At 37.6% G+C, this 26,900-nt stretch overlaps 2 protein-coding genes across 7 annotated transcripts in view; one reads left to right on the top strand and one right to left on the bottom strand.

The window, feature by feature from the left end:
• FIRRM (FIGNL1 interacting regulator of recombination and mitosis) overlaps window positions 1-26,900 on the top strand; it is a 366,159-nt gene that overhangs the window by 316,098 nt on the left and 23,161 nt on the right. For 2 of the 5 annotated variants that reach the window (XM_059935956.1, XM_059935976.1), the window contains exons 2-9: window positions 10,527-10,615; window positions 12,196-12,300; window positions 13,019-13,159; window positions 15,447-15,612; window positions 17,357-17,441; window positions 19,142-19,280; window positions 24,104-24,184; window positions 26,168-26,232. In XM_059935956.1, coding sequence (XP_059791939.1) covers window positions 10,527-10,615; window positions 12,196-12,300; window positions 13,019-13,159; window positions 15,447-15,612; window positions 17,357-17,441; window positions 19,142-19,280; window positions 24,104-24,184; window positions 26,168-26,232 — 871 coding nt within the window. Of the gene's footprint in view, window positions 1-5,403; window positions 5,818-9,306; window positions 9,347-10,526; window positions 10,616-12,195; window positions 12,301-13,018; window positions 13,160-15,446; window positions 15,613-17,356; window positions 17,442-19,141; window positions 19,281-24,103; window positions 24,185-26,167; window positions 26,233-26,900 lie in introns of those variants that run through there. The other 3 variants (XM_059935947.1, XM_059935966.1, XM_059935986.1) reach the window with 3 other exon arrangements.
• On the bottom strand, window positions 3,134-5,631 carry METTL18 (methyltransferase 18, RPL3 N3(tau)-histidine). Of its 2 annotated transcripts, none has more exons than XM_059936107.1 (2): window positions 5,441-5,631; window positions 3,134-4,499 (listed from the first exon to the last, which is right to left on the bottom strand). In XM_059936107.1, exon 2 carries the CDS (start codon window positions 4,286-4,288, stop codon window positions 3,167-3,169), a length of 1,122 nt encoding a protein of 373 aa, XP_059792090.1. In that variant the 5' UTR covers window positions 4,289-4,499; window positions 5,441-5,631; the 3' UTR covers window positions 3,134-3,166. The 2 variants fall into 2 exon arrangements, with proteins under 2 accessions (XP_059792090.1, XP_059792080.1); XM_059936097.1 differs by having other exon boundaries at window positions 5,399-5,631.

Raw genomic sequence — 26,900 nt, forward strand, 5'->3', positions numbered from 1 at the left:
CTCCTCTAGATGAGCAGCTGACCCCATCAGACCCCATCTCCCCTGAGGACAGTACAGCACATGCGTCATTGGCAACTGCATTTGACAAAGGAAGTGTGTCAGCTCCAGGTCCGCGTGGAGACATCCCCAGTTTCTGAACTACAGGCAGAGAGCCTCTGTGGGGCAGTGGAAATGGAACTAAGGGTACAGGCACATCTGACAAACGGGGAGTTTAAAGGCAGAACACAGGCTACATGTGAATGAGTTTTTAGAAAAAAATTTGCAAGATGCATTCTTCTTCATCCTTAATGCTCTGCAATGCCAAAGCATCCAAAAAAGACAACTTGGAAACTGCAAGGTGAAGTTTGGGGAGGGTTGTGGAGGGAGAGAACGGGGGTTGGCCTTGGGCAGTGAAAGTTCTGGAATCTATTTGTTTCTCCAAGTTCTGAACTGGGATTTGTAAACTGTAAAGTCACAAACCCAATTTTTAAGAAACGTGAACAAGGCTTCCTATTTGATTGCGAAAACAGGGTGACAGGATGAAAAATATTATGAGAATTCATGAACATAATAATTTCCATTTATACATAGGAACCATGTGGAAGGAACCATGATAAGTGCTCAATACTACCTTTTTTTTTTTTTTTTTTTTGTTGTTGTGAAGGAAAATGCAGCATTTATTGTAAGGCACCAGTGCAAGGAGAATGGGTGACTCATGCTCTAAAACTCCAAACTCCCTGAAAGGTTTCCAATATTAACTATTATTCTTTAAAAGAATTCTGTTAGGGAGATATTACTATAAACCCCATTTTGCAGTTGGGGAAACTGAATTTTAACCCAGGTATTGGACTCCAAAGCTCATTGTCTTAACATATATGCCTCTTTAAATGGTTAAGCTATTTACATGAGAAAGTGCACTATGCATCCCTCTCCTGGATTTATATCCATAATTTTATCTCAAGTCTCTTTTGCTGCCAGCTATCTTGGGTAGATGTGTCCCTGTTCGGCTGTCACCTCCAGAATTATCTTTAATGCCCAGGATTATCTAGTTCCTAGGACTGGGCTTCTGCTTTGACTCCTGCTGTTTTCACTGGACCCCCCCCCCCTCCTGTTCAGGGCCTGTGTCTCTTCTACTCCTGGAGAGGCCTCCTAGATGACACCTCTTTGGGTATCTAATTCGTCATGGAGAACTGAGAGATACCTGTTTGTCTCGAAATTACTGATGCTGACTATTGTTATGGGACTCTATCTAATGCTTTGTACATCCTCAATTAGCCAAACCTGCTGTCAGGGCCTATTCTACCTTATCTAGTAGGTGGGTCTGGAATTGTAGCTGTGATATTTGCAGTTAACAGTATCCTAGGTACAAGCATCTGACTACTACATGTCCTCTCAGCAGCTACACCTGTGCATTTACCTGATGGAATACAAATTATTTGATTATAAATGACTTTCTTCATATTATAGTTTTATTTATATATATATATATATATACATACACACACATATATGATATATATGCATTAGGGATTTATGTACAATACATATAATTTTTAATGATGTGTGTAAATAAGTTTCTTTAACAATGACTTTCATTTCGGAATAATAAAAGGGTGCTAAGAAATATATGTGATGAAAAATAGGCATTGTAAGACTATTGGGGTGGTGAAGAGTGAAGCTTTTAAAAAGATTTCAGTTCAGATTCTGATTCTGAATGTGAGGAATGTGATTGGGATCAAATTATTTACTTTCTTGAGTCTCAATTTCTTTTTTTTTTTTTTTAGTTAATTAATTTATTTATTTTTGACTGCGTTGGGTCTTCGTTGCTGTACGTGGTCTAGTTGCGGCGAGCGGGGGCTTCTCTTGTTGCAGAGCATGGGCTCTAGGCACGTGGGCTTCAGTAGTTGTGGCGCACGGGCTCTAGAGCATAAGCTCAGTAGTTGTGGCGCATGGGCTTAGTTGCTCTGCAGCATGTGGGATCTTCCCGGACCAGGGCTCGAACCCATGTCCCCTGCATTGGCAGGTGGATTTTTAACCATTGCACCACCAGGGAAGTCCCTCAATTTCTTTAAAAATCGAGATAGTAATGATAACCTAATTCAGGGCTATTATGAATATTATATGTTAGTATATGTAAATCTCTTCTACCCTGCATAAAGTAAATGCTGAAAACTGTTAGCTATTATGATCATTATTAAAATGGGGATGATATATAATTTATGAGGTTATAAATATTAAGCAAGATATATACAAAGTGCCTAGTTAACAGATGTCCAGTAAATATCACATTTCATTGAATCCAAGTCGTACCATTATTTTAGGTACCTCCAAGAAAGAAAAAAATACTGCCAGTTGTACAATAATTATTAGACAGTAAGGTGGACCCCAATTTTAGATATGTTAAGTGTGAACATTTTTGCATTAGAATCAAAATACTTTTTCTCCCCTTCTTTGCCCTACTTAACTAGTGAAGAGTCTTTACTCCCCAGAATCTGGAATTCTGTTTCCTATTCTTTTTCCTCCTACCAAGACCCTAGCGTCTCCTACTTCCTTGGCTAAAAAGGGCTAAAAGCACTGTAAGTTTTCTGTACCACCTTTATATTCTCTATCATGATTCCCCTTATTTCCTCCATCTTAATGTTGAATTCAACTGCTCAGCATTCTAATTCTTATTATACAAGATAAATGAATATAAAAATAAAACAAAACAAAAACTTCTTCCTAGTTGCCCAAGGCCTTCAATCTAATATTTAGATTCACAATGATTTAGTGATGCATATGTATGTCTTTAGAATTAACAGCATGGTGATCGATCAGGCACTTCATGTGAACAGAAACTGACAAAGACAGGGAAGAAATTCAAACTTGAGGTAAGAAATGGCAGATTTTCCTGGGAACAAATTTATATGTCAAAGGTGGTAGAAAGGTCAAATAGAATGAAAGTGGAGAACAGAAAACTTTCCCACAAAATGATTTCCTAGGAGATCTTTTCAAATACTGAGGAACACTATTTTTTCAGTCTCACCTAGCAAGTACAATGTCGCTAATATAGTTGGTCTCTTATTTGGATAAACAAAACTAAACAAACACCATAATTTCAGAAAAAAATAATAGCAAAGCAGAAATGAAACATTCAAAATAAGGTTTTGGTTATTTTGTTTATTTCACTTAGGACACTCAGTGGGCATTAACTGGGGTACTTAAAATTCATCTCAATTAGGAATCTCTTTAGTCCTTCATCAATTATTTCGAGTGTTCTCATCTCAAATACATTCCTTTCCTCAACAAACTTCTGAAAGAGATGAGTACCTCCACCCACACCAAAATAATGTGCTTTGCTGGCCAAAAGCACCCGTCCATTTTTATCTAACAATCTAAGGAATGTTTGGTGCAAAGGACCGTAATAATCTGGATTGTAAATGGTTTCTGAGGTAAGAATGAGATCATATTTTTCAAAAAGTTTTTCACTGCTTAGTAAAAGCTTACAAAACTCTGACCACTCCCCAGAAAAGAACCGGAATTTACATAGTTCTTGTGCTACTTTTGATTTCCTGCACCTTTTCACATCTGGTTCGTTTACATCATTTTCTTCATCTTCCGAAGTGGAGTTAGCCACGACATTAGGTAAGGTTACTTCATCAATCACCACACTGTTATAATCTTGAAAATGAATTTCTTTGGCGCCTCCCTTGAACGCCATTATACCCAGCAACCCTGATCCACAACCAAGATCCAACACTTTTTTCCCAGCAAATTTCACTTTGGCCTTTGTAAAATATGCCAGGAGGTCAAAGGTACATTCCCAGATTTTTAAGCCTCCTTCATAAACACCTGTAATCAGATCAGAGTGAGAAGAAAAGCTTTTTGAAATGATGTTTTCTCCAGGGAAGTTCTCTTTCAACAAGGTGGTTTTCACTACTGATATGTTCATATGCTGGAGACCTGGTAATGTTTCTATGACTTTATTTTCTAACACTTTCTTTAAATCTTTAGGCATAGCATGCTCTTTGGCAACTCTCAAGCAGGGCTGTTTTTCATGTGGCTCCAAGCTACTTGAACTGTTAGCTGCATTGAGTGACCTGTCTGTGTCTTGAGAGGGACCTGCATTTCCTGCTGACTTATGTTCCCACAAATGATCCTGAAGCAGGTCAAACTGTTCTGTAGAACATTTTTTGTCTCTATGTGTACCTTTTTGTCTTTCTGAGACTGAAGACTCTTTTGAGGAATCTAGGGCCAAGGCTCCGTCTCCAAGGGATGTTAATTCATCTTCCAGATGGTCTTCTATAGTGAAATTAAATTGAAAAGTCATTCTCTCATAAAATGAACACAATCGTTAAACTCAAACGAAGATTCTTCAACTTCTGGATAGAACTGATGACACACACGTAAACCTGCTTTCAGTTATTCTGTTAGTTTTGCTGGAGGTCCATTTCTTTTTAGCTGCTTATACACAGTTACAAATATTCAGAGATATTTACAAATGACTTTTAAGAGGTCTTTGCTCTTTTTTCAATTTAGCTCTGGAGAAAAAAAAAAGGAAAATTGTTATTAAAAAGCAAAATGACACATTTTATGTAAATGTAATATTAAACAGTCCCCCGCTCCACCCCCAGCAGCTGCCTTTTCTATGAAAGCGGTGGAGGGACAGGGAGATAAAGGAGACTTGGAAACACACACACCCTTCAGGTTTCAAAAGCTGGAGAAGAGAATAAACCGTAAAAACAAACAAAATAACAGCAGCAGCAACAACTAGAAATAACGTAAAGTCCAAAATTCTCAGGCAGGAAATGACAAGCCTAGCTATTTAGTGTGTTTCATCTGTCACGACCCTGCCCAAACATATTAACCTCCTAAACTGCCAGAATCTCTTCAGTCTGTTACCGTTTCAAGTGACAGGACTTCAAGATTGTATTTTGATAAATGAGCATCCCTTTAAAAACAGGAACAGGTATGCTCTGATGTGTGTAAATTCATTCAGATGACCTCACTACAAACATTTCGCGGAGACCAGCAGCCCTAAGTGTACTGGGAGTGAGTGAGGTAACTGTGGAGTAATTAGTAAAGATTAGCTTGACACAGAATAAGGGCACTGAACTGTGCGGGGAGGTCCGTAGAAAATGGAAGCAAGTTAATAAAGAGACTCTTCTCTGTATCTACTGTGCTAGACACTTAAAATATACCGTCTACTTCAATTTGCACAACAATTCTGGCAGGTGGGTCTTTATCCCCATTACATAGGATGTACAGAGTAGGGTCAACACATTAAATGAGTAGGAAGGCGCCTGTTTCTATCCCACTTCACCGCGGGACTTGGGAGTCATTTCTGGCTGTAGGTCCCAGGTGAAACCCGACACCAGATGTGCCACCTCAAAGCCCCAAGGGACGGAGTGTAGCAAATCTGGGGACTTCCGGCACTCACCTCCCCCAAAGCGTGTCAAAGCAACGTTACAGCGATCCAGACCTGGGGACGCTAGCCCCCCGGCAGGTTCCCAGCTCCCGAGTACTCCGGCCAGACCCTCCGGACTGAAAGCGCGCACCAGTGAGTCGAGTCCTCCGCGGGCCAGACAAGCCCGGCTTTTATGCCCAGTCGTGTGGGGCCCGGGCTCACTAAGGAAAGCGGCGCCCTTCCTCTCTATGGTTTTGGCTCGCAAGGCCTGCCGGGACGGTGGGAGTTTCCGGTCTTGGCTCTGGCGGGAGTGTTTCGAAGCTTTGGTCTTGGGCGACAGCATGTCTCAGGAACGCGCTGTCCCGGCGAGCGCGGTTCCCCTGGAAGAATTAAGTAGCTGGCCGGAGGAGCTATGCCGCCGGGAACTGCCATCTGTCCTGCCTCGTCTCCTTATATCCTTCATTGTCACTTCCACCTAGAGAGGGGTGTGGGGCCTGTCTCCAATCTTCTCTCCTGTCTCATCACACCCGCTGCCGGGCCGTGTTGGGTTCCTGCGGCTTCAACCCTCTCCTTTCTCTGTTGATGAGCGAGATGAGTAAGCGAGGGAAGGAAGGGCGAGCGAGAGCCGTGGGTGCCGGGACCGAAGGCATGCCTGGCTTTGGCATCCGAAGGGCTCGCAGAGATGTTCTGCCAGTGGTTTTGGCAGTGGATGTGGCGTTTTCTGCCATTCCTCTGGGCCTTTGAGTTGCTCTGTACGTGGTTAAGCGTGAATACTTTTCCATGGGGCGGGGGGAGCGGGGGCAGGCAAGTACTCAGGCTTGAGCTGTAAGGTGAGCTGACTGGATGAAGTAGAGAGAGCGAGGTACTCTGAGCTCTCATCTCTAAAATGGGTGGTGAAAATGAATACCTTCCTCACTATTTTGAGAATCAAATTAAAGGACGTAGCTCTGACATGGTGCCAAGTCTGTAAGATGTTCAGTAAATGCAAATGTTCTTCCCCTCCCCTTTTTGAACCTCTTTCGGTTTATCGCTGGTGAGAAGGAGTTGCTTCCTTTGCTGATTGGCTTTCATCTGCTGGGTGTGAGGTACTTAATGTCTCCGTTGTCCAGATGCAGGCCATTTAGTAGTCGAGTCCCTTTTTGGTTTAATTGTACCTGGAGTCCTAGCCCTTCATGTTAAGGGGTAATTTTTTTTTTTTTAACAGCTTTGAGCACATAAAACTACGCTCAAACGAAAAAAAAGGACCTTCACTTGAGAGAGTCTTAACACTGCAAAAATAATTTTTTTTACAGCTAAAGCCAAATTTAAATATTACGGTCACGTAGAAATCATTCACCTGGGCATTGGCAAAGTCCCACTTAGGTACCAAAGCGCTTTCTTAGTTATCGAGTAGATATGGAACTGCTGTCCTCAAGGATTTTTGATTTCGGTAGCAAATAGCCATCCTCCTCCTCAAAAAATTTTACTAGGTACAGAATATTATATGTACCAGGCAGAGTGTTAGGCTTCGGGGGGAACAAAGATAAGAAACACGGTTCCTCTTTTTCTTGTCAAGCTTATAGGGGGATTTCAGTAATTGAAAGTCAAGCTTGTTTATTTTTATTTTTTTATTTTTTATATATTTATTTATTTAGTTTTGGCTGCGTTTGGTCTTCGTTGCACATGGGCTTTCTCTAGTTGCCGCGAGCGGGGGCTACTCTTCGTTGCGGTGCGCACGCTTCTCATTGCGGTGGCTTCTCTTGTGGAGCACGGGCTCTAGGCGTGCAGGCTTCAGTAGTTGTGGCTCGCAGGCTCTAGAGCCTCAGGCTCAGTAGTTGTGGCGCACGGGCTTCGTTGCTCCGCGGCATGTGGGATCTTCCCGGACTGGGGCTCGAACCTGTGTCCCCTGCATTGGCAGGTGGATTCTTAACCACTGCACCACCAAGGAAGTCCCAAGCTTGTTTATTTACATCAAAAAAAAAAGTCAACATTCCCACCTGGTTTTGCATCTCAAACTCAAAATTCAAAAGAACCCAAACCTGTTCTTCCCCCAGTCTTCTTCATCTAAATAAATGGTTTTACAAGCCAAAACCTTCAGTCCTCTCTCTCTCTCTCACATCCAATCAGCAAGTCCTTTTGTTTCTGACCTCAGACTGTATCTTGAATCCGAATGCTTATCTCCATCCTGGTTGCTACCACTCTTTCAGACTTCCATAACCTCTCACCTGAACTATTGTTAATAGCTCCCTTGCTTCTACTCATGTCCTCTTATAATCCATTCTCCAAAAAAAGTTCACAGTTAAAATATATGTTATTTCCTTTTTAAACCACTCCCTCCACCCCAGTGGCTTCTTAACAAATTAGGAAGAAAATCTAAACTTTTACCTTCAAGTCTCCTCATGGTCTAAGCCTTTTCCTCGCTTACTTATTAGCTCACTACATTGTGTCCACAAATACATGAAGCTCACCTGCCTCAGGATCTTCATTTTTGCTGATCCTTCAGCATAGTTTGTTCTTCTCTCAGCCTTTTGTCCATCTCATTATTCAGGTCTCAGCTCAGATGTCACGTCAGCAAGCCATTTTCAGCGTCCTCAGTCTTAGGTGGTTCTCCCAAACCCAGTCTGTAATACTTATCTCATTGCCCTGTTCAGTTTTCTAAAGAGCAGAAGTAACCTTAATAGAAATTATCTTGTTTACTTTGTTTCCTTTTTACTTTTCCTCGCTATACTGTAAGGTTCATAAAGGCAGGAATTTTGTTTTCTCCAGCACCTAGAATAGTGCCTGGCACATAGTAAGCATTCAGTGAAGGGCTAAAAAATATTGTCAGGTTTTAAAACTGCCTGAAAATCTCATTAGATAACTTTTTTTTCAGCTTTTGGTTTTACTTCAACACTTTTTCAACAAATGAAAGAAATTTTCAGTAACTCCATCACCCAAACGTAATTATTTTCATGTTTTGCATTTCACACGTTATTTTCCAGTCTTTTTTTGGGGGTGGGGGGCCGCGCCGCTCGGCCTGCAGGATCTTAGTCCCCTGACAGGGATCAAACTTGTGCCCCCTGCAGTGGAAGCGTGGAGTCTGAACCACTGGACTGCCAGGGAAGTCCCTTATTTTCCAGTCTTTACGTGCATGTCTGCATAATCATAACTTATGTTTAATTTTGGAAGAGGCTAGAATTTTTTTGACCTTTACTGAAATTTATCCATGAGGCAAATTCTACCCTACTGAACTAAAATGAGTTAATGACTATATCTCATTTTGATTGCTGCTGTAAGATATGTATATGCAAAGTAAGATTTCAGAAAAAGAATCAATTCCTGTATTACTGTGATGGAGTTATGGCTTATTCATTTTTCTTATTGACACATACTTTAATAATTCGTATATTATTTTTACAGGAAAACATTTCTAACAATTATTCTGAATGGTATAAAAGTGTATAGTTTATAATGTGATTAACATTTGTAATGAACATAGCATAATTTATTATGACATTTGTAAGCTTCTATGTGCAGAAGAGTTTCTGTCTGATAAGGTGGTAAGATAGATATGCTAGTAACATGAAAAGAAGATAGGAGGTGATCAGTGACTTAAGACAGGTGCAAATAAAGTACTGTAGAAGTGCCGAGGAGGAAGAAATTTCTGTTTCAGAAACCAGAAACCCATGGATTATTATAGACTGTTTCTCATCTGTCAGAAGTAAGTCATAAGTACACATAGTTTGAAAAGATAAGTTTATCCCTGAGCAATTTTGAAGACATTTCCTTAAAGTATTTTCATTATATTTCATTATACCTAGTAAACATTATATTTTTTACAGCAAAATTAAGCCAGTAATTTGAGTCTAATTTCAATCTCTTACTGATCATTGCTTAAGCTTCAAGAAGGGTCCTTTTAAAATCTGTTCTCAGTAGTGAATATCTTACTACTGTAATACTAGTATCTTCCTTAATTTTTTTACTCTATGTATCAGCATTCTGACAGTTGGATTGAGCATATTCGTAAGTAAAATTATCTTAATTGTACGGTTACTTTGATGTCTTTAAGGCCTGAGTCCCACATATCCCAGTTTCGTATTCCCTTTAAGTTTATTCTTCCTATTGTAGCGTTACAGCCTTTGTAATCTTCAGTTACTTAAAATGACCGAATTACTTCAAATTACAGTACTTAAAGTTTTAAATTCCATTTTGGATAGATACCAAAAGTGTTCTGTTTGATAATGTGTGTATAAGCACATTGTAAATTTTAAATGTTAGTTGTTAAACTGGTTAGACTAATATAAAACATAATTTGCAGTCTACTTAATAACTTTCAGCCTCTTCACATGTTAGTGTCAATTAGAAAATACTTTCTAAGTTACAAAAGGCTGATTGCTTAGGCATGACAGATTTGTCATTTGGAAAAGTTGACTTTCTTCATCTGTCTTCATTAATCTTACTTGACGTAATTTATTTATTTAGCTAGAAGGAGAGGTAGAGAGTTAGGACTATCCTGCAGAGTTTACTCATATATTTTGAGTTTTCTATTTACATTTCACTTGGTTGTGGAATATTTGTTTATAATCTTGAATCTGTGTGCTGCCTGTGGGGTCTGATTTTTTTAAGGAACAGTTACTTTTTATCCTGTGTATGAGAGTTGTACATATTCATTATAGAAAATTTGTAACATGGAGAAAAACAGAAAAGATAATAAAACAATCATTAATCTGAAATGTTTAAGATTTTGGCATAGGACATTCTCATCTTGATTCTATATATTCCTGCCAGCCTATCTGTTATTCTTTGTATATACATGTTTATATATATTAAGATTGGAATTACACTATTTGGAAGTTTTTTCATTTTAGCTTAATGTATTGTGGACATTTTGTCATGGTTTTAAACAATCTCTAACAATCATTTTAATGATAGCAGATCCTATTCAGTAGATGTACCCACATCCATTAACTGATGTTCAGTTGCTGGACACATACATTGTTTTGTTTTGTTTTTTAAAATTTTTCTAGTTTTTCAGGTTGTTTAATTGTTAATAGTTTCTCTACATAGAATATGGCATTTTGAAATTGTACAAAGCTTTTGATTGCTAGTACTTAATATACTCGAATCTGGGAAAGGGTAGTGATCTTTGTTGGCTGACATGACTTAATATTGCTACAAAATATGTTACTATTTTCCTTTATAGAAATTCTGAAAATTATTGTAGAAATGTTTTTACCTCATATGAACCACCTGACATTGGAACAGACTTTCTTTTCACAAGTGCTGCCAAAGGTATAGTACTATTATTATCTTAATCAATTTACTTGTTATAAAGGCTGTTAAGATCTGGCCTCAGTTTTAGACCATTTATTCTTAATTTCTTAATGTATCACTTTTTTTTTTTTGGCTGCGCTGTGAGGCTTGTGGGATCTTAGTTCCCTGACCAGAGACTGAACCCGGGCCCACAGTGGTGAAAGTGCTGAGTCGTAACCACTGGACTGCCAGGGAATTCCCAATGTATCACATATTTGAAATACAAATAAAATAGTTAAAAGTAGATCTCATATGAGAATATGATGGTGTTAGTATGATTATTAGGTAATTAAAAAAACATTTTCAGAGAGTATGGATCCTTTACTAATTGAATTTACATTATTTGTAGTTGGTTTTAAATACTCTTGTATTTTAAAGCTATTCATTGAAAATTGGGATGGATGATGAAGTTAGTTAAGTCTCTTTATCGTCTCTGTAGAATTTATTAATAACTGTTAAATTTCATTGTATGGAAAAATGGAGCCAACATTTATTAAAGAAGCCTTAGAATAAAAATGGCTGGAAGATTGGTAAAATCAAGTAACTTAAAAGAAAATATCAGATTCACCAACTGCATTGTTACCTTTTAGATATATGTGGTATAACTTTTCTCTGAAAAGCAGAGTCATAACTTTTTTTTTTAATTGTGGGAACTAAACATACTTTGGTGACAAAATGAAACATTTTTTTTATGATAACTTATCTCTTACTGGAATGGATTTCTAAGTTTAGCTTTGAAACAAATAATTATCAGAACTCCTTTTACTCATATTCACTCGATTGTTCTCTATCTAAAAAGTTTCTTAAAATTTGTTGTTGACCGCCAAAAAAGGTCCAGCTATTATATAGATGAAAACGAGATGTTGAGTGTTAACAGGCTTATGGGAAGCAGCGCCCTCTTTAATTACAGTGTGCTGCTGACTGTGGTTATTCTTGTAGTGTAGTGTTCAGGCCATTTAACTTGTTTAGAGTATTAAGATCTTAGGTTGGCTAATGTTTCACAGACAAAAACACTTAGTTCTGAGGTCACGTACTATGTCTCTAACCCAGGAATAGTATTTTGAGTTGGTCAGAAAGGGGAACTGGTTAGAAAACAAGTGAATAGGTAATTCAGCACAAATTCATTACCACTACCAGAAAATATCCTTGTAAATGTTCACATGGATGTTGATTGGTTAAGATCATCATCTTTTATTTATTTAAGTGTAAGAGTAGCACTTTTGTTACATCACCAAAAAATGAACTTTGATCTTTTTTTATGGATGTTATTAAGTAGATTCAAATCACAGAAGTGGAAGACAAATCAATTTTTGTTGGAGGCTTTTTTATTTTAAGGAGATTCTATTGTAGAAAAATAGTATACAAAAAATAGAAATACTATAGAAACACTATACAAAATATATATTTTGTTAACTTTATTAGGTACAGTTGTTACACTAGACAATATCCCGTGGCTGTTAATAATGCAAAATCAAATCTAATTTATTTCTTTGAAGATATGCCTTTCCTTTTTTAGTGACTTCTGTTACTACTATTTATGACCTGCTTTGCTTTCACAGACTGTGAGATTATTTGATGACATGATGTATGAGTTAACCAGTCAAGCCAGAGGACTATCAAGCCAAAATTTAGAAATCCAGACCACTCTAAGAAATATTTTACAGGTATGTCAAATATATTAGAAAGGGGGGTGGTGGGAGAGCTTAAAGAGTGTGAGATATTAATTAGCTTTATATTCTCTATATAACGCCCCAATGCTAGAATTAAGTTTATAGAATTAAAGATATAAAGATATTGCAAAAAACATAAATTCTGAATTTCTTATACAATTTCATGCTTAGTAAATATCTAAACTCCTATAAGAAGACAGGTAATCAAGATAGCATGCCCTACCTGTAATTCTAAAGCGTATGTATGTAGAACACCTGCCATATACTTTGATGTTGTGGGTTAGGATTCCAACTTCTTTTTTTCTTTTTCTTTTTAACCAAATGGCTAGCCAGTTTTTTTTTGGTTTTTTTTTCTAAGATTTTTTCGATGTGGACCATTTTTAAAGTCTTTATTGAATTTGTTACAGTATTGCTTCTGTTTTTTAAATTTTGGTTTTTTGGCTACAAGGCATGTGAGATCTTAGCTCCCTGACCAGGGATCGAACCTGTACCCCCTGCATTGGAAGGCGAAGTCTTAACCACTGGACTGCCAGGGAAGTCCCTAGTCACTTTTAATATTTGTAGTTCTGACAGACTGAAGTTATGTGTAAGGAGGAACAGAGAGAGGGTCCATTTTGCTCACTGCTGTATCCTTAGCATTCAGCATATTGTCTGACACCTTTTAGGTACACAGAAAATATACTCTGAATGAAACTTCTTTCCGTATTTCCAGACAATGGTACAGCTATTAGGAGCTCTTACAGGATGTGTTCAGCATGTCTGTGCCACTCAGGAATCCATCATTCTAGAAAATATTCACAGTCTTCCCTCCTCGGTCCTACATGTAATCAAAAGTACATTTGTACATTGTAAGGTGAGTGATGGGTCTAAGTACACTTTATTTTTTTTAAAACATTTTTAAAAATTTTTATTTTGTTTATTTTTTTCTGGCTGCGTTGGGTCTTTGTCGCTGTGCGCGGTCTTTCTCTAGTTGCGGTGAGCGGGGGCTACTCTTCATCGTGGTGCGCGGGCTTCTCATTGCGGTGGCTTCTCTCGTTGCAGAGCACGGGCTCTAGGCGCCCGGGCTTCAGGAGTGGTGGCTCGCGGGCTCTGGAGCGCAGGCTTAGTAGTTGTGGCGCACGGGCTTAGTTGCTCTATGGCATGTGGGATCTTCCTGGACCAGGGCTCAAACCCAAGTCCCCTGCATGGGCAGGCGGATTCTTAACCACTGCGCCACCAGGGAAGCCCTAAGTACACTTTAAATGGCCTAGAATCCATGGGCAAAGGGGCTGAGTTTGTGGTGCTTATAGTATTTGTTCATAAGTTTACATTTTAACCTATATTATTGCAGTGCATTTTTCCATAGAACAAAGAGCATGTATGTAAATATTTGTTTCAAAATAAGTAGTTATAAAGAAATCTTAAAAAGGGGGCTCTTGCAGTTTTGTTGTTGTTGTCTTATTCTATTTCCTCTTGATAAGGAAAGAAGTGATACAGATTTGTGTCAAGTCACAGGGATCCTCAAATAGTTCTGTCATGGCATTAGTGGCTCAGATGAATTGCTTAACAATTAGGTGCCTATTAAAGGGACACTGACCCTTATTTAGTCCTGAGACAGCTTTAAAGCACAAACGCTGGCCTAGGATTTGTGGGTCACAGGAAGTTTTGATAATGCTGTTTGTTGGGTGAATGAAAATTGCTAGTTAACTCATGCTTCTCTTTGGTGACAGGATACTGAAATGTCATGCACCGGGCCTAACGTTATTTAGCTCCCTTTTAGTTCTATATTTGTAAGATCTTGGAAGTCAGAAATCATATTTTATACATACCTGCATCTCTCAAAGTACACTATATATAATGGAGGTTCACTAAACTTTTGTTTAATGAACGAATATGTCATTCACTAAGAAGCATTAAATTTTTTTTTTTTTTTTTTGCTGGTGAGAATTCTTTTCTTTAATTGAAGTATAGTTGATTTACAGTGTTGTATTAATTACTGCTGTACAGCAAAGTGATTCAGTTATATATATATGTACCTTACTCTTTTTTAATATTCTTTACCATTATGATTTATCATAGGATATTGAATCTAGTTCTCTGTGCTATACAGTAGGACCTTGTTGTTTATCCATTCTATATATGAAAGCTTGCATCTGCTAACCCCAACCTCCCACTCTACCCCTCCCTCAACCCCCTCCCCCTTGGCAACCACCAGTCTGTTCTCTGTGATTCTGTTTCTGTTTCATAGACAGGTTCATTTGTGTCATATATATATTTTTTTTATTTTATAAATTTATTTATTTATTTTTGGCTGCATTGGGTCTTCGTTGCTGTGCGCAGGCTTTCTCTAGCTGCGGTGAGCGGGGGCCACTCTTCATTGCAGTGCGTGGGCTTCTCATTGCGGTGGCTTCTCCTGTGTCAGAGCACGGGCTCTAGGCGCGCGGTCTTCAGTAGTTGTGGCTCGCGGGCTCTAGAGCGCAGGCTCAGTAGTTGTGGCGCACGGGCTTAGTTGCTCTGTGGCATGTAGGATCTTCCCAGACCAGGGATCAAACCCATGTCCCCTGCATTGGCAGGCGGACTCTTAACCACTGCGCCACCAGGGAAGTCCCTGTGTCATATTTTAGATTCCACATATAAGTGATATCATATGGTATTTGTCTTTCTCTTTCTGACTTCACTTAGTCTGATAATCTCTAGTTGCATCCATGTTGCTGCAAATGGCATTACTTTGTTCTTTTTTTATGCCTGAGTAGTATTCCATTGTATACATGTACCACATCTTCTTTATCCATTCATCTGTCGATGGACATTGAGGTTGTTTCCATGTCTTGGCTATTATGAATAGTGCTGCTATGAACATAGGCATGCATGTATCTTTTTGAATTATAGTTTTGTCCAGATATATGCCCAGGAGTGGGATTGCTGAATCATGGTAATTCTATTTTTAGTTTCCTGAGGAACCTCTGTACTGTTCTCCACAGTGGCTGCACCAGCTTACATTCTGATGCTATTCTGCACCCCATGTTTTGCATATGCTCCCCACCCACCCACTCTCTAAAAGCATTGCATTTATGAGCTCTGATAGAATGAATTAAAATACATTTGGCTCTTGAGTTTTTTATGATTTGCTTTTTCTCTCGTTTTTATTTCTTTGTGATCAGAATAGCGAATCTGTTTACTCTGGGCGTTTACACCTAGTCTCAGACCTTCTGCAGGCTCTTTTCAAGGAGGCCTATTCTCTTCAAAAGCAGCTAATGGAACTGCTGGATATGGTTTGCATGGACTCTTTAATAGATGAGAATGATGACGTTTTGAATATGGTAGTAGGTGAGTGAAGAAAACTTACTACTTAGTATATGATGTATATTGACTATAAACTGTACATCAGTTAAATTATTGAACTCAATGTTGTTTCTAATGATTCATGATATTATGTGTAAAAAAATTTAAATCCTACCCAATAAACCTTTAATCTCTTAAATTTTAGATTTTGTAAAATTGATATTTGATGCATTAACATAGATTTATATATTTAGTCAATGTTCAAAGTAGGTTGTTTCTCCACAATGATTAACAAAGAAAGTTATGCAATTTTATACCCTCTAAAGTAGCCCAAATTCTGAAGCAGTAGCTTTCAGAGTTTTTAAACCATAACTTCATAGTAAGAAATGAAGTTTGCATTTCTTCCCGGAACACATATAATTACATACTTGTATGTATGTTTGTGACTGTGTATGTATATACTACATTTATTTATTGTACTTGAAATAACGTACTCTATTATAGTCTATTTCATTTTTAAAGAATTGCTGATTGCTACTTTATTAATTTCATCACTTACCAATGGATCATGGCCCAGAGTTTGAAAAGCAGTACTCTAATGAAAAGATTGCATTCATAGCTTCAGCATAAAGAGAGTAAGGTGGTTTTGTGCAGTATTATCAGGTATCTTTTGCTCTGTAACAAACCAACCCAAAAATCTATTACATTAAAGTAACTACTAGGGAGTTCCCAGGCCGCCCAGTGGTTAGGACTCGGTGCTTTCACTGCTGGGGCCTGGGTTCAATCCCTGGTCAGGGAACTAAGATCCCGCAAGCCATGTGGCATGGCAAGAAGGAAAGAAAGAAAGAAAGAAAGGAAAAAAGAAAGAAAGGAGGGAGGAAGGGAGGAAACAGAGATGGAGGGAAAGAGAGGGAGAGGGAGGGAGGGAGAGAGGAAGGAAGAAAGGAAGAAAGAAATCAAGCAACTACTGTTTCATTTATTCATGATTCTGAGTTAGTGTTTTAGGCTGGGCTCATGTAGAACAGCTTTCTCTGCTTCACATGGTGTAACTGGGTCACTCGTGTGTTTGTGGTCACTGACCTTATTCATGGTCGTTTGTCGGCAGAGGGAGAGATAATGTCCTGAGCCAGTCCCGTGTAGCCCATCATGCAGCAGGTTAGCCCAGGCTCAGCTACCTGCTGATGGCCTCAGGGGTCCTAAGAGCAGCAAGAGAGGGCAGGCCCCAGTGTGCAGGCACGTTTAAAGTCTCTGCTTGGTTTATGTTTATTTTTGTCCTGTTGACCAAAGCAAGTTATGTCGCGAAGCCCAGGGTCTTTGGAAGCGAACTGACTAAGAGCGTGGACACAGCAAGGGGGTTTATTGTGCTCATTTTAACAAGTAATCTACCTCAGGCAGAGTACAAGCCTTAATGAGTACTGTACAAATTCATTTTGATTCTTCCTTGTTAGGTTTTCTTTCCTTAGCAGTATATTTTGTCATTTTTGATTCGAATATCTGTAGAATATTTCAGTTATAATAGGGCATAATTTTTAGTCCACTGAACATTTTTAGTTTTATTTAGGTCATAGAGTAGGTGTAAACATCAAACTTAATTTTCTGTAATTTATAAAAACCCTAAATCAAAAGCCTGACACTTACTTTCACTAATTATTTTGAGATAATTTTTTTCAAACTGTATTGCCTGTTTTAGCAAATGTCAAAATTGTTCAGTAGATATTTTTAAATATAGAAGAAACTCACCCCATATGACATTTGAATGTCCTAAGAGTTCTGTTATCTTTCTTTGTAGTTATTCATTCATTGTTGGATATCTGCTCTGTTATTTCCAGTATGGACCATGCATTTCATGCCAATACTTGGAAATTTATAATTAAGTAAGTTTCTGTTTTGTTTTGTTTTTACTTTTTGTAATCTATTTTCCTTATCCAAAGTCTTAATTATTTGTAAGTTTTCTTAGATTGCATTTAAAACATTTTGTATGGGTGTGTACAATATTTACTGACACTGCTCTCTTATAATCCAAATGTTGTACATGTAGCTCCCAAACTAAATCATACTTCTTTATCCTGCTCTCTCTAAAATTAAAAAAAAGTTCTACTCAGTTAGCTAGTACATCTGAAATAATGGGCCATGGGTCTTAACCATTTGCCTACTGCTACTATTGTTTAACTGACTATCAAGTATCCTATTTCCAGGCTTAGATAAATTAATAATTATAATTAGGGCTGAATATAATCCCCTCATTATATACTTTTGAGTTGTTCAATTTTAATTCCATTTATAATTTTAACTAGAGCATTATGAAGGGTTGCTAGGGAGGCTGTCCGTAGCATTCATCAGATTCTTGGGGGGAGGAGATATAGTTGAGATGTAAAAATGGTTAAGGACCTCTACTTTATACATATGCGTAAAACATTAAAGGTAGTGTAATACTTTCAGGTCTTAGGTGTTTTTCTTGCACCACCAGGTCATTACGTTGCCAACAAGTAATAGTGCAGTGGTTCAAAGTGTCAACTCAGAGCCATACCGCATATGCTTGAATCCATTCTGAAATCACTTACCCCGTCTGGAACTCTTAGGCAATTTGGTTAACTTCTCTGAGTCTTAGTTTGCTCATCTGAAAGTGGGAGTTATAACAATAGCACCTTCTTTGTGGGGTTATAGTGAGAATTGAGTTTATCAGTGTGAAATGCTTGCAACTCTGCAAGTCACATAGTGAGTGCTCAGTGAATTAGCCACACCATCACCATCACCATCACCATCGCCATCACCATCATCATCGAATATCTTCCAGTCTTGCCCCGCTCTGATTCATTTTCTATCGAGCATTCAGACTGATCTTCTAAAAATGTAGATCAGATCATGTCACTCTACTGCTTAAAATCCATCCCAGTTTACTAAAAGTAACAACCTAATCCTCTCTGGCTCCCGCCTTCTTCACCAGCCCATCTCCATTGCGCTATCCCTGCTCTCAGCTCCTCAAACATAATACACTCTCCTGTCCCAGAGCCTTGTCACAGCTTTTCCCTCTGCCTGGGATGCTTCTCTCGTGTACTCTACACCTTGCTAATTCCTGCTTATCTTTCAGTTCTCAGTTTAAGTGTTAGGTCTTCATGGTAGCATTCTTTTCATCCTCACCCTGAGAATCAGTTAGATTAGATCTCTCTATTGTAGCACCCTGGACTTTTCTATCTTGGCATTCATCACAGCTGTAATCAATTAACTATTCTTACATTATTTAATGTTCTCTTTTGTGCTAGACCAGAAATTCCATGCAGGCAGGCCAGAGATTGTGTCTTTTCATTCACCCCTCTATCTCCAGGGCTTCACAGAGTGCCTGGCATATAGTAAGAGTTCAATTAATATTTTATAAGGAGAAAAAAAAAAATTATCAACTTACTCAAACTAACATGACAGCTTCAGAGGTAACGTCAACACATCTTAATTATGCCGTGTCTAATATATATGATGCATTTTGATTTTTTACATGTTCTTTCAAGTCATATTTTTATGGTCCTAAGTTACTTGATGTGTTACTTGTGGTGATTATATTCTTTTCTTTTTATTCATTTAGGCAGAGCCTTAAGCACCAGTCGGTTATAAAGAGTCAGCTGAAACACAAAGATATAATTACTAGCTTGTGCGAAGACATTCTTTTCTCCTTCCATTCTTGTTTGCAGTTAGCTGAGCAGATGACACAATCAGATGCGCAGGTAAAAATATGGTCTAACAACACTGTGAACTGTAGCTCTTTTTCTTTTGGCAGTTACTAAATCTCATTTAGATCTACGGATCAGTTTACCTAAAAGGGTTTTAATTTGTTTTGTTTTCGTTTTTAATCTGTGGGATTATTTACAGCCCATAATTACTTTTCACTCAGAGCATTGCATTAGACCCCTATCTGCTTTTGTTCCATCTATAGTCTATCTGTCCCTGCCTTTTTAAATACTCACTGGTTGGTCAAGGCATTCTCCTCAGAATCTTTTCTACCCTTGGACAAAAATCTAATTCCTTAGTCCTGTATTTATTTAAGGTCGTCTTGATGATATAGCCACAGTCAACCTTTTCTTCACCAATCCATTACAACCTGTAGAGATGCAGTATACAGCTGTGTGTATACTTGGTGTATACTTACATTTATATTGATTTCAAAAAGTTATAGTGTTGAATTGGCATCCCTTTTATAAAACAGATTGTATTCTAAAAATCTGTAATATGCTTATTGGGAATTACAGTATATTTTCCTGTAACAGTGTTTATACATAGTGCCTTCTGTTCTCAGACTAGCTCTTTAAAGTTTGTTTAACTCGTAATAGTCCTAAATTATAGGATTAATAGTACTCAGGACCTAACAGTTATAAGCAATAATTTCAGTGGGAAAATGAGTTAAATATTTCTCCATAGAATAACAGTAACATCCCTTCCTGTTGTGGACCTGCAAACTGATACAGGGTATTCCTTTGTACCTGTGCTCTTCCCTGCCCAGCAGCTATGCAGGTGGACATGTAAGGATTCATCCAGTTCCTAAACACTGGTCACAACTCATGGGGCAGGGCTGATCTGGAAAGACAAACCTGAGAGGAGGGTGGAAGTTTGAAAAGGGGTCCTGAAGTTGGTAAGAGGGAGTGAGGAGTAACTTTAGGAAGGGGCAAACCCTTTCCTTCTTGCTTCTCTTCTGTTTCTCTTTATCTATCCTTCCCTTACATTCTTTCGTTCTTTTTTCCTTTTCTTTTGTGTCCTCACTTCCTTCCTATACCCTTTCTGATTCCCCTCACCTTCCCGAAAGGAGAAGGCATTTTGCTGGGTATCCTGTGTCAGTGGCAGGAAGGACGTTCCCCTATCCACCTTTATCCTATACATCTGTATCCTCAACCTCCACCTCCTCTTTTTCCAATTTCCATCTTGCTTATCTTGACACCACAGATCCCCCAGCTAGAGTTACTTGGAGAGTAAGATTAGACAGAGATTCCTGGACAGGAGTAAGTTGGGGAAAGCCCAAGCCACAGTATAGTCTATAATGGAAGAAGAAAGAGAAGTCCCGAGGGTACCTGACCAGGATGGCTATTTGTACATGAAGTATTGAATACATAAGTTCAGTGTATATAAACTGCGTGTATATGAAAATCAGAGAATTTAAATCGTAAACTTTCCTAACTGTCCAAGCAAATTTTCATGTTTTGCCTTACTTGTTTTTCTTTACTTACTTGGTACTGATAAACGAAAGTAGCACTACTTACTGTCCATTGCCTGAAATGGAGCTTTGAGAGGGTCTGTGTAGTTTCTCCATTCTTAACTCTAAATTTTGATTAACATCGCCCTCTGCTGTTCACTATTGATATTTATTGAAGAATCAAACTATTTCATTAAACTCTTCCAAGCAGTTTTTTCACCTTGTTTTTAAAAACATCAGAATAAAACCTCTAGATTTCATAGGTAATATGCTATTTATGGAAGCATGTAGATGTATCAGTCCCTAAATTAGGTTCCTGAGGCTGCTATAACAAATTACCACAAATCAGGTGGCACATTTGTTCGCTTGCACTTCTAGAGGATAGAAGTCTAAAATGTGTCAGCAGGGCCCTGTTCTCTTGAAGGCTCTAGGGGAGAGTCTGCTCCATGCCTTTCTTAGTTTCTGCTATCACTGGCATTCCTTGGCTTGCAGCTGTATAACTTCAGTCTCTGCCTCCATCATCACGTGGTGTCCTCTCCCTGTCTCTTCTTATCATCTTCATAATAGGGACACCAGTCATGTTAGATTAAGGGCACATCCTACTCCAGTATGACCTCATCTGAACTAATTGCATCTACAATGTAAAGGTACTGGGGGTTAGGACTTCACCCTGTCTTTTTAGGGGACACAGTTCAACCTGTGACAGCCCCTAAAATAGATATTTATTCTCTCTTAAGTCTTGAACATGGTTTCAAAATGAGACTGTTGCATTAGACTTTGTAACAAGCTTTTTAGCCACAAATAATTTAGTTTTTCTATAAAGATAGGGAAATTTATTTGTAACGCTCTTAGATATAAATTTAATTTGCACTGTAATTCCTACTTTTGTTCATATAATGCTTACTGAAAGTTATATTCAGAAAATAAACTCATATTTTTATATCTGTTGCCTACACTGAGATTCATTGCTCACTACATTCAGATTTTATCGGTATTTTTCTTGTTTTATTTAAAGAAAGGAAGACTGGATACTCAATATTTTGAAACATTAAAAATGGTTTTCCTTGTTTATATCCCCACCCCTTTTTTATTGGCATTGAGATGCAAACTTTCTGACTTAAACAGTTGAGTAAATCAAGGTGGGATAGTATTTGTGTTGTACACTTGCTTTTTGAAAATGTGAAAATCAGTTCTAGATTTAATTGGTATGCTATTTAGTAATGAAGTAAAACCAGAGTCTTCAACCAAATCTTATACAATTTCCTCTTGAATGAGAAAGAAAAATTTTAAGTAGGCAAACATGATAAGTTGTGTGTCAACATTTATTCATTTAATTCATTTACCAGCTATCTCCAGAGTCCTTACTGTGTGCCAGAAAATGTGCTGGGTACTAAGCCAGCCACATCTTTCTGCCTCCAATAACTTATAGTCTAGGTTGGGAGATAGTATAAGCAGGTAATTATAGACTAGTGTGATCTTCGGAGAATTGCGGGTTGGCTTATGTGAGTAAAGGTAGGAACCCAATCATGAAGTCAAGAACAGTTTCTTGTGATATGACATCTAAGCCAAATAAAATTTCTTATTGAGTATCTTATAAGTATCTTAGATTCATTTTTAATCTCTGTCCTTTCAAACTTCCATAGCAGTGTATGAGAGAGTTCATATTCATAATTATCAAAGAGGTGAATTTTCATCTAACTTACTCTTGCTGAGGAAAATTGACTATTTCCAAATATTTTTATAAAAGGTAAAAATGAAGGGTCATACTCAATTAGTGGATCATTCAATTCCATTTTGATTGGTTTAATTAAGGTTTTGATATATTTTTGGAAAGAGATTGAACATACACAGTTAATAAAGTTATTTCATTTGAAATTATTCTCCAAATTAAAGATAATAATAATAATAAAAAAATAATAATGTATCTGTTTGACTTAATTTTAAGGTACTAATTTAAAGCTCTTTGGATTGTAGTGTGTATTACACATTTGGATGACATAACAACCAATATTTATTAAGCTAAGTTGCCTAAGTGTCAGACACTATTTAAACCTCACAGTAACCTTAGTGTAAGCCACATTGCACCCTCATAGAGAGGCTTGGTAACTTTCCCACGATCATGCAGAGGTAGTGGTAAGGCCAGGATTTCAATCCAGGTAGGGTGACTCCACTGTCCTCTACATCCCCTGTATACACATAGATATCTTGGCATTACCCAGTGTTTTACCAACTTACAAATGCTCAGAAAACCCTCACACATTACACAAATACCTAACATGAACAGTGAAATCCTACTTTCATCTGCTACAGAGAACCACAGGTAAGATTTCGATTTATTTTGGGAGGGTTAGGGAGGAAATATTAACACATAACACACATTTAAAAATAATAATAGGATGATATTATACATATTGTTTTGCAGCATGATTTTTTTACTTAATCTGTCTTAGGGCTTTCTATATTCGTGAAGGTATATCTACCCAATTCCTTTTAATAGCTCTATGCTACTACATTTTATGAATATACCTTGAATTTTTTTTTTTTTTAAATAATGAATCTATGTATTCATCATCCAATTTTATACCTTGAATTTATTTAACCATTCTCCAGTTGATGGATACTGGATTTATTTCCATTTTCATTATATAAGAAAGATTGCATTGCATACCTGTGCTGGCATTTCTATAGGATATATTTCCAAAAGTGGGATTGCTACTGGGTCAAGGAATTTATAACACTCTAGCTTTTAATAGTAATGCAAAGAGTGTATTATTTTATGCTCCCATGAATGTTAAAATTAAGTGCTTACTACTCCGCTTCCTCAACTTTGGGATATTATCAGTCTTAGATCTTTGCTAATCAAATAATCCTCTCCACTCCCCCTTCAAAAAATATGTAATTAGGTTGTAATTTAGAGTTTTTCAATTTTAGTTTATTGGAAATTTGTATTTTCTGTGAACTGCCTTCTCATGTCTTACCTGTTTTCTTTTATATCTCATTCTTTTACTTGTTTGTAAGACCTTTTTCTTTTGACCATCTACTGATCCCCATATAGCAAAAAACAATAAGGTATTAAAGTTTCTTTCACTTTCAGATCAATCAAAAATGATCACCTCTTTTGCTGTTATAGATTAAGATTTCTTTTCAGTGATGTAGAGTTTAATTTTTTGACATATGTTTATCATCATTTGTTGTGTGTTCGTATTGCTTCTAACAACTCAGAGAAGAATTACTTTTTTATGGAAAATGTTTACACTCTGTTTATTAAGAGATCTTTTTAGAAAATATTGTCTCATTTACAAGTTTAGCTAATTTCATGTTCTTTTCCTATTTATTGTGCTTTCTTATTTCCTTTTTTTGGAACAGGATAATACTGACTGCAGATTATTTCAGAAAACACTCAAATTGTGTCGTTTCTTTGCCAACTCCCTTTTGCACTATACTAAGGTAAGGCTTATTTTTTTTAATAATGCGTGAATGTGAAATCAACAATACATTGTAAGTTATCCTGTTTTTATTATTCCTGCCAAAAACAATCTTTTGAAGTTATTTAGTCAAGAGTATATTTTGTAGGGTTTTTGGTTTGATATTGTTAATTGTTAAACATTGAGCATCTGTTATATCATTTAAGTTGCTACCATCATATTGTTACTAGATTTGTTTTTTTTTAATTTTTTTTGAAGATTTATTTATTTATTACTTTTGGCTGCAGTGGGTCTCCGTTGCTGCGTGTGGGCTTTCTCTAGTTGCGGCGAGCAGGGGCTACTCTTTGTTGCAGTGCGTGGGCTTCTCATTGCGGTGGCTTCTCTTGTTGCAGAGCACGGGCTCTAGGCACGTCGGCTTCAGCAGTTGCAGCACGCGGGCTCAGTAGTTACGTCACACAGGCCCTAGAGCGTGCGGGCTTCAGTTGTTGCGGCACATGGGCTCAGTAGTTGTGACGCGTGGGCTCTAGGGTGCACAGGCTTCAGTAGTTGTGGCACGCGGGCTCAGTAGTTGTAGCTCATGGGCTCAGTAGTTGTGGCTTTTGGGCTGTAGAGCACAGGCTCAGTAGTTGTGGCACACGGGCTTAGTTGCTCTGCAGCATGTGGGATCTTTCTGGACCAGAGCTTGAACCTGTGCCCCCTGCATTGGCAGGCAGATTCTTAACCACTGCGCCACCAGGGAAGTCCATATTGTTACTAGTTTTATTCAGTTTTCTGAAAAACTTATTTCTGTAAGCATAAACAAAATTATTTCTATAAGCACAGATCAGTTTTCGGAAGGTAATTCAATTTGCCTTTAAATACTGTTTATAAATTATTTCTACCATATTTCTAAATTAGGTTGTTAAAGTTTAAATGTTCAAACTGTGTGATAATTTTAAGAAGACCTGTCTATTTGGGAGTCATCAGGATAGCATAGTGATTGTTGAAGATATATGAATAGAATAGATAAGCTGTCTAGGCAGATTATTTGGAAAAAAGAGGAGCGAATACTTATAGCAGCCAGTGAAAGAAATACCAATAGTAATAAATATTTGTAACTAAAAGAAAAAAACAAAACTATTGTCCATGTTGAATTTGTTTTTGACCTTGTCTTCCTCCTTTCTGAGGAAAAGATAAGGATCTCTGATGACTGTTTATTAGTCAGAACGCCATGGCAGGCTCACTGACTACTGGCACATTGCCGTCCTTATCGGTGTGCTGTCCGAGTTCATCCTTCGGGGCCACTACCACTTACCGTAGTTGGCTGCTCTAACACCGGGCTCCCTACAGCTCTCAGGGTGTGTATTTCAGTGGCAGAGGTACAGGGTGGGAGGGTCCTGGCGCCAGTGGCACTTGTTGAGCAGTTACCCATCTGATATTTGCCAGAGTTGTTAGGAGGCAAAATTGTGCCTAATTATACCATTTTTAAACCAATTCTTTTCTTTCAGGGGAATTTAAATTTTTTACATAATTAACTATCAGCTTGTTTTCTATATCATATAATACAGTTAAAACTATTTCTTTGACATTCTAAGAGATAGCATAACCATAATGGATAGAGCAGTCACAACTGTACTTTAATCCCAGCCCTACTGGTTTTTAGTTATGTGGCTCAGGTTGCTTGATACCTTAGCTTCAGCTTTCTAGTCTATAAAATGGGGACAGTAATATGTCATAATATTTTTGAGAGGACTAAAATAATGTACGTAAAGTCACTACATGTCTACTGAGCACTTGGAGATATTCAGTAAATGATAGCTCCTAATTGTGGTTGTGTTGATAGTTTTAACAGTAAAGAATTTGAGGTGCTTTTAGCCTCATCCCCTTTTTTCTTCTCATGCAAGAAAATTTTTTCCCTATGTAGCACATCTGGGATTTTATTTTATTTTGCATGCCTTTGATGAGATGATCTATTTTAACAAAGCACATTGTGTATAAAGAGTGAATAGAGTTGCTTTATTTTTAGGAATTTCTTCCTTTCCTGTCTGATTCTTGCTGTACATTGCACCAGCTTTATCTTCAGGTACACAGGTAAGAAGACTGCTATATGACCATTAAAATGTAATAGAGCCATTTGAGCCATGCAAACATTAATGTATATCATTTAAAAATAAAATATCACAGTAATTTTTTCTTAATGTTTTAGTGAATTTTTATCTGCTTGCTTAAAATTAATGGAGACGGAAGCTTTTAAGGAATAGGTTCCGAATGAGTTTTACTTACCTTTATATTCTTAACTAGTACTTTATACCCAAGTGATGAATATTGGTATGATGATAAATACCGAAGGAAAAAAAATGGAGGTTATATATACGTGCATACATTTTGTATCAGCATACCGTTTTTTATCTTTCTTAATTTTTATTTTACTTCTGTGAGATTTAATTCAAGTAGTAGTTGACTCCATCTCAGAAAAAAAGTGAGTTACAGAAAGGGTGTCATAATTTAGATGAGGGCTAAATGACATCTAAAATTGATAGTAACCTCAGAAGAGCCCTTGATTTGACACTGAAAGACTCTGTCAGCTCATTCATCAGCAACCCTCTTATACTTCCTTAATCCATTTAGTCTCCCAGACAGCTTTTCATACCTCTCCCTCATCAAACATCCTAAATCTCCAGCACCACCTCCCCATTTCTCATTGTCAATTAATGTCCTCACTGTGTGTGTCACTGAGAAAAGTGGAAGCAATTGAAAGA

This window comes from Balaenoptera ricei, chromosome 1, assembly GCF_028023285.1.
Source record: "Balaenoptera ricei isolate mBalRic1 chromosome 1, mBalRic1.hap2, whole genome shotgun sequence".
NCBI lineage: Eukaryota > Metazoa > Chordata > Mammalia > Artiodactyla > Balaenopteridae > Balaenoptera > Balaenoptera ricei.